The following is a 7,654-nucleotide window of genomic DNA, read 5'->3' as shown; positions in this document are numbered from 1 at the left end:
CAGAAAGCCCCATCATTACATTACAAATGACGCGGGACGGCTCATTAAAACGTTCCTTTAAGGCCTGGAAATGCTGCTTTACACAGTGCACATTTACAGTGATTCATTTCGTAAAACAGTGGAGAGATTATTCTAATAATAGCTACACGTAAACACCACTGACCAGTCCAGCACTTTCAAAAGAAAAATCAACTGAGAGAACAAAGTTTGTCAGTAAGTATTTATTAGAACTTCATGTTAAACACAGAAAATAACAAATTTGGTCCAAGAAAAAAAAAAAAATTGTGACTGCAGTGTTCACCACAAGACCGTTTTCACTGTAGCTTCCACATGGACTGTGAGAGAAGCCTTCAGGTGAAGAACTACCTACCTGAGCACAAACAGAAACCTAAGCCATGAGGATCACAGCATTCAAAAAATGCCAAGCTACTTGTTAGTATGTACAACAATATAAAAAGCGAGGTACTTAGTTTCTACTTCCTTTATATTCTTCTATTCCTAACATACTACTGTAAATAGAGTTAATATTGTGAGGGACTTGATGGAGCTGTGCACCACCTGACCCCCCTCTCAGTGTGTCCTCACTCATGCCTGCATTTAGAATAAAATGGGGAGGGAAGGGAGGAATTCTCTAAAAGAAATCTGAACTCGAAATGCTACAGCTGTAAATGAAAGCGCTCAGGTCAACCGTAGTGTGGGTGGAGTGTCTTCTCAGGTGCTGCATGAAGCCTGCTGAGAAACATCAGGAGCTGACACTGGGATTGAAGCAGCAGTGAGGCGCTCTGAAGCTATTCAGCCCTTCAGTGTGATGCACATGATTAGTGTTCAACACATTATGTGTTTCTGATGCCCAGTGCCTGCTCCAATTCCTGCCGTCTCTGCTGGACCTGCAGAAAGCAGAATTCATAAATCAGCAGTGAGAGGGATGTAGAGAAGTGCACAGACACAAAACATCCTAACAGTGCGTTCAATTAAAACGTAATTAATCACTGATTGGTGAAAAAGCAGCTGAGTTGTTACCTTGGAGTAGAAGTATCTGCACACAGCCTCCTGGGCCCATGGCTGGAAATAGAATTCGGCCCGCCTCTCCTCTTCTGGATTCCCCACTACATCAGTCATTGTCTACAAAGACAATAAATAGCATATTCCCATTGACATTTGTTCAGTTATGATTTGAAACGCCTACAAGGAGTGTGGAGGAAGGAGTTTGTGGGTCTCACCTTGAGGTCTCTGCACTGTGACTGCAGCCAGTCATTGATAAAGCCCTGTGGGTCTCGTGCAAAGCTCAGCATGAACTCCCTCTGAGTCTTTAGTTGGTTGATGGTCTCAATAGTCTCATGGATCTGCAGTGTTGGGGAGGGACAGTTAGTGGTCTGATGGAAATGCTGGATGCCTACTCTACTGCCTTCTTGGCTTCAATGGATGCTAGTAATTTCAGACGTACAAAACTGCATTCAGACCTATGGGAGACACTGAAAAGAATCCGCAATTAAAAGTCCGGGCAGCATACGGCCATGGCCCCGTTACCACAGAAACAGAGAGCAGCTAGAAATTTCAGCACACCCATGCAGAAACATCCATTAGTGTCCAACCCAAAGGTGGGTAGTAACGAGTGAAATTTTATTTGAGAAACGTTTTGAAAGTTTGAACCGCGTTTACAAGGAGGTACTTTATACGCTTTATTTTGCCACAGATGCCACCAGTAGAAGATGAGTTTCAGACATAGCCATGCAGTCATGTGTAGGGGCACAGCAGCACAAATCTAGTCACACAGCACAGAGACTGAATGAAAAATGGCATATGTGACTGTCTGAAACCAAAGGTTACAGAAATAATACAGAATCACAGTCTTTCATATAGACCCTTTTAACACTTATAAACATTGTTAAATGGTGCCATATGCCAAACAGACCACTCTACATTTTTCTGGCTTGAATACATAATGGGGTGGGGTTTGTGGCAGGCGTGGCAGACATGGGTCTAGTAAGCTCACCTTATTGTCAAGACCTGCTATTTCCTGCTGACTAGCTGTAGACAGCAGGAAGGAATTCATCTGAGTTTTCAGAGTGTCATCGACCTCCACATCAATGTCATAACATGCAGTTTTCTTCTGGTCATTGGGATCCACACTGAACTCAGACACACACAAAATGCAGGATCAGAGTGGGGTTAATCACAGAAACACACAGCAGTTTATTAGACCTCCATGTTACCTGATGATGTGGTTGATGATGATTGGTTCAGGAGGCATGAGCAAAGCATGCAATCGCTGTGGAATCTCAGAGAACTTCATGCGGGATGTCTCAAAGATCTGTACACAAAACAAAAATGTATGGTTACAGTTGCAAGTTTGTGTGCATGTGTTAGGATGTACAGATTCTATCTAAAGTATTTGATCAGCAACAGTGATAACAGTGAGCAACAACTCACAATCTCTGTTTTAAATCAGCCATGCTGCAACATGACTGCGCTACAGTCCAAAAGCCAATCAAAATTCTGCAATTTGCGCATTTCAAAGTAAGGGTCTTGTTTGCAGGTGTAAGGTCATAAAAGTCCTTAAGATTTACATCGGGGCTCCTCCGGTTTTAAATTTCATTTATAAAAACATATGTCCAGAATGTGCCTAAAATGCTTTGAGTGCATACAAGTTACTTTAGCTGCTCACATTTGTGCAAGTGCATGACTACCACATTTGCTTTGGTGCCACGTTTTAGTAATTTTGTGGGAGGAGGAAGAGAAAGAAGAAGGAAAAAAAAACAAAACAAAAAAACATTCATCTGCTTCTCTATGATAGCTCAAATGTGCTAATCAAAAGGGTTGCAGGTTCAAATCCCGAGCAGTTAAGATGCCACTGAGGTACCCTTCAAAGTTCCACTTTACTGCAACCTGCAGAGAGGTTGTAAAATGTGCAAATGAGCTCTGTGGGAATCTCAAGGAACCATATTATCTCAAACTTAAATTATGAGAAGTGAATTTTTTTAGGGAATTCAAATTTCATTGGAAAATTTGATTAAAATTAAAACATTCAAACTCATTTTGTGCAATTCAGATTCAAATTAAGTTTCTACTGGCACAAATCTCAAGCTATAAATTTCCCTCAGACCAGGGGGAATTGAAAATGTTTTTCTATTTATAAGTGTACAGTACATTAATCACACATTTAAATCCCCAATAAAACTATGTGCGTGCCCATTGTGGTGTGGACAAAATCTAAAAAGGATCACATTGAACATATACTTAATCCTAAATGACAGACCAATTTCATGACTTTGCAAGTGTGGGTGTGTTTTACCTGATGGAGGTATTTATCACAGTTGATGAACTCGCGCTCATGGGGGTCCTGCAGTTTGTGAGTTTTAACGTACTGCCACAGTGCCTGGATGATGACGGGTCTGGTCTGCGTGTGAATGCCCAGCAGGCGGGCCAGTCGTGGGTCCAGTTTAAACTGGGGAGGCTGGCAATGAAAGACAAAACCGTGCAACAGTGTGTTTATAGGGTTTTAGGTTTATGTAGTCCACTAAATATTTATTGAACTGCTTTTCTTCTCTGCCTTTCCTGTTCCCATAAATATTAAAAACAACCTAAGAAATATGTTGAATGTATGCCATTTTTCAAATGTTACATAAGCTTGCAGTAAACATGTGTAATAATTTGTGTTGACTTGATAGTATTGTCTCACCTGGTAATCCAGCATGAGTAGAACAGTGCAGCGCACACCCACATCACCTGGACGCTTCACCTGGAACCCATCAGTCTCTTGGGTGGTAGCAGTCCTGTGCCACTGAGGAAGAGGAGGCCATTAGCTAATTTCTGACAAAACCATTTGTAGGTGATGTGGTTAGCAGGGTTGGGGCGCATCAGAGCCCTACCTCCACCAAATGGTTATCAGGCCCATAGAGGTCTTTGTCCAATTCAATGACCAGTGATTTGAAGAATGAGGAGAACTTCCTCTTCTGTTTTGTGGCTTCATATTTGGACACAGCAGTCTGCACATAGTGGAAGAAATGGTCAGCAGCCACAGCCACACACACTCATCAATCCAGCAAACAGACCTAAACGCACATCTTCCAGCAGCCGCCCTTCCACACGAAGCTCCCATGATGCAACAGTTCCCTCCCCATCCTCAGCATCAGGCTTGGCAGGGTTAAATGTGTTGGATATAAAGATGCGAAGCTTCCTCTTTTGCTGCAGTGTTAAAGGGAGAGAAAAAATAAATAAATCAAGATACGCTGGTTACCATACAATTATATCATGATATATTGTGATACTGTACAGTATTGTATGTGGCAGTGGTGGTCTAGCGGTTAAGGAAGTGGCCCCATAATCAGAAGGTAGCCAACTTGTATACAAAAATATCGATATTCGAGGTCCTTGTATCAATACAATATCACCACATAAAATATTGCGATATATTGCTTTGTGGATATTTCCTAACACACCTACAATAAACGATGGCGCCCAACACGGCTAAGAGATGGTGGAGGGGTGGTAGTAGTCTAGTGGGTAACACCACACATCTATGAACCAGAAGACCCAGGTTCAAACCCCACTTACTACCAGCGTGTCCCTGAGCAAGACACTTAACCCTGAGTGTCTCCAGGGGGGACTGTCCCCGTAACTACTGACTGCAAGTCACTCTGGATAAGGGCGTCTGGTAAATGCCTGTAAATAAAATGGAGTACACTAAGACATCAGAAGGATTGCATTTCTGAACAGTCTCACAAACGATGTATGTGCAAAAGCATGTTTGTACAAGGAACTTGATTCTGGTAGGCGGTGTCTCTCAAGTAGAGTAGAACAAAACAACAACAAAGTGTAAGGATGTGTGTAAGTGTTATTTGTACAAGTTGTAGAATATGTGTGTGTGTGTGTATATATATATATATATATATATATATGAATGTATATACGTCTACAAGAGTTTATAGATTTATAATGTGCAGTACAATAAATCTAAATCTTATAACCTTTACAGCATTTATCAGACGCCCTTATCCAGAGCGACTTACAATCAGTAGTTACAGGGACAGTCACCCTGGAGAGACTCAGAGTTAAGTGTCTTGCTCAGGGACACAATGGTAGTAAGTGGGATTTGAACCTGGGTCTTCTGGTTCATAGGTGGGTGTGTTACCCACTAGGCTACTACAACCCTTAAACACAGAGTACATAAAGTTCAGTGTGCAATGTTAGGTGATTCGCAGTGAGACAGTTTCAGCTGTTTAGGAGGGAGATGGCGAGGGGGAAGAAACTATTCCTGTGTCGGGTGGTCCTGGTCTGCAGGCTTCTGTAACGTCTGCCAGAAGGCAGCAGGTCAAAAAGTCTGTGACCAGGGTGTGAGGGATCTGAGATGATTTCCCCTGCCCTTTTCCTGGATCTTGAGTGACCTCACCTTGATTGGTCTTTTCAGGGCCTCCTGGATGTCCAACCTCTTGCGCATTATGGTCTGGTCAAGTTTCCGTTCAAATGCCAGCAGGTCCATGTAGGCCTGTGATTCTGGAACCAGTTCTCTGATCTGTGAACCACGAAAGAAACGTAAGTCAATCTGCACCTTCAGATATCAGTACTGACCAGTAACAGTCATCCAAATAAAGATCTGATAGTATCCCTGTAGGTCCAGGACTCATTTTAATCCAGCGGGAAAAAAACAACAAAAAAAAAAACAAAACACACACTCACCCTCTGTGGCAAGATCTTGTCGGCCATCTTCTTTTTCTTGGTACTGAAAGAAAGGGGGGAGAAAAAAAAGTAAACAATCATTCAGGTTCCATTGCATGCAAGCTGCATTCAGACTGGAGTTATGGTCTCCCAGTGAAATAAACGTATGGATTTACTGCTGGTTGCGGTTGGGCTGCTGGACCTGCTGGATGGGCTGGGGGGCAGGTCTCTTGCGGGATGGGTCCATTACTGGCATGCCAGGGCGCGAAGCTGGGCTGGTGCCATAGCCCGGAGGTCCCATGGAAGGGCCTTGAGGAGTCATTCGATTTGAGGGGGGCATTCCTGGCCTCTATAGTAGATGGAGAATTGGAAAGAGTTAAACCACAGAACAAGCCCCCATAACTCATATCTCCAACCTGACCTTGATTAGGCTAAAAATGAATGTTTGAAAATCAGTAAGCAATGTCTGACACAGGGACAGGACAGACAGAGACTGCTATACACACTACTGGTGGCATTACACAAATTCCTGGCATTGACATGATTTTGCTAAGACCAAAAATGCCAACTGTTGTCCAAAATACTAGAACTCCTTGATGAAAATGGGCCTTCAGGTTGGAAATGTATGAATCAATTAAAGCCATGGTTTACAGTTCCTGTTCATGATGTTGACACCCAAGCATCACATTTGGTGCTTTGGTCGTGTAGGGAGAGATTCCAGTAGGGTTTGAACTGTGCCAGGATTAAGATCATTAAAGAAAGACAGCAAAAGGGCTTGAACTTTAATACAACACCAATTTGCAGAAAGCCAGGATGAACTATGGAAAAAAAAAAATCAAGAAATCTATTGTAAATGTGGGGACAGCTAGAAGAGTTAGATTTCATAAGGTCTTCCTTCAACATATTATTATTGGTAGTACTGGTGTAATTTTGCAGGTCTAATGCTTGCCCTGTGATCAGCAACAGACTTACAAAAATAAAAGAAGTTGACACCAGAGGAAAATGTCAAAAACCAAGCAGGCACTAGCAAACCTCTTACAAATGAACCATTTAATAATATCTTCCATATACTTAGTTTGAGTGCAAAGCATTATTTGAATTAAGACTCCAGGTGTTGCTCATGTATATTCTGCTTCCAAAAAGCCGATGTCGCCGATTATAGTTCAACAACATCCAGCAAATAACACGATGTGCGTAATTTCGATTAATATGCATGCATACGTTTCACTGGTTACAAACGAAGTGGACGAAATTATTGGCCAAATGAAAAAGATTTAATCGAAGCAAATCCACACCGAAGTCTGCATCGTGTTTCCGACGCAGAAAGCGTAAGTGGTACGGCGACGTGATCGGTTTTGCTGGGTATCTGAACCGGGTTACAGGGGACGTCAGCGGGAGTCCAGCGGGCCTCGGCGGCGGAGAGGATGGCGTCCATTCAGCGAAGCTAGCAGCCGAACTGCTCCAGAGTTACATACGGTTTTAATTCAGCAAAGATGAAGCAGCCGTGAGCTGCAGACCCACCGCAAACGGTGAGCGGGAGCCCGGGAAAACAGCGATTCCGCAGTTAAAGCTACAGCTCTCGGCTTCTTTGTTCTTACCGGGTACCCCGGCCCGGGCATCGGGGAGCGGTAGAGGTGGTTCTGCGCCCCCGGTGATGGTCCCATTCTTCCCGTGGGGGTTCCAGGTCCCATCCCCGGTGCTCCACCAGCAAGTGGAGGCCCGGGTCCCATTCCTCCAACACCACCGCCTCCAGTCGCCACGGCTGGAAAACCACCACGAGCCGCCATTTTCTTCTCGGCAGGACGCGACTCAGCAGCAGCGGCAGCGGAGAGGAACTATCGCGAGAAACGGTGCGGTGGTCACGTGGATGTTGTGAGCGGTATTATATGTCACGTGACCTCCTTATTCAGAAATACATTTTTTGATAGACGCTGACATACATTTAACTTTAGTATACCAATAAACCATTAAAATGTGTAGGCTAAGTAGTATAAATCTT

The 7,654-nt window shown here is 43.5% G+C and overlaps 1 protein-coding gene across 1 annotated transcript; it reads right to left on the bottom strand.

Moving 5' to 3' along the window:
• Window positions 1–242: 242 nt before the first annotated feature.
• smarcd1 (SWI/SNF related BAF chromatin remodeling complex subunit D1) lies at window positions 243–7,442 on the bottom strand. Its single transcript, XM_028967539.1, has 13 exons — window positions 7,254–7,442; window positions 5,832–6,004; window positions 5,677–5,719; window positions 5,390–5,512; window positions 4,063–4,185; window positions 3,870–3,986; window positions 3,680–3,781; window positions 3,293–3,454; window positions 2,214–2,311; window positions 1,994–2,129; window positions 1,221–1,343; window positions 1,021–1,122; window positions 243–887 (listed from the first exon to the last, which is right to left on the bottom strand). Exons 1-13 carry the CDS (start codon window positions 7,440–7,442, stop codon window positions 834–836), a joined length of 1,545 nt encoding a protein of 514 aa, XP_028823372.1. The 3' UTR covers window positions 243–833.
• Window positions 7,443–7,654: the final 212 nt, after the last annotated feature.

The sequence above is a fragment of the Denticeps clupeoides genome, chromosome 2, assembly GCF_900700375.1.
Source record: "Denticeps clupeoides chromosome 2, fDenClu1.1, whole genome shotgun sequence".
NCBI lineage: Eukaryota > Metazoa > Chordata > Actinopteri > Clupeiformes > Denticipitidae > Denticeps > Denticeps clupeoides.
This window is presented reverse-complemented; position numbering and strand designations above follow the sequence as displayed.

Coding starts and splice junctions, on each gene's coding strand:
- smarcd1 (XM_028967539.1), bottom strand. CDS start 7,442: ATGGCGGCTCGTGGTGGTTTTCCAGCCGTGGCGACTGGAGGCGGTGGT. Junction 2,312..3,292: donor GTGATAAATACCTCCATCAG/GTAAAACACACC, acceptor TTTTGTGTACAG/ATCTTTGAGACATCCCGCAT. Junction 888..1,020: donor GCAGATACTTCTACTCCAAG/GTAACAACTCAG, acceptor TGCTTTCTGCAG/GTCCAGCAGAGACGGCAGGA.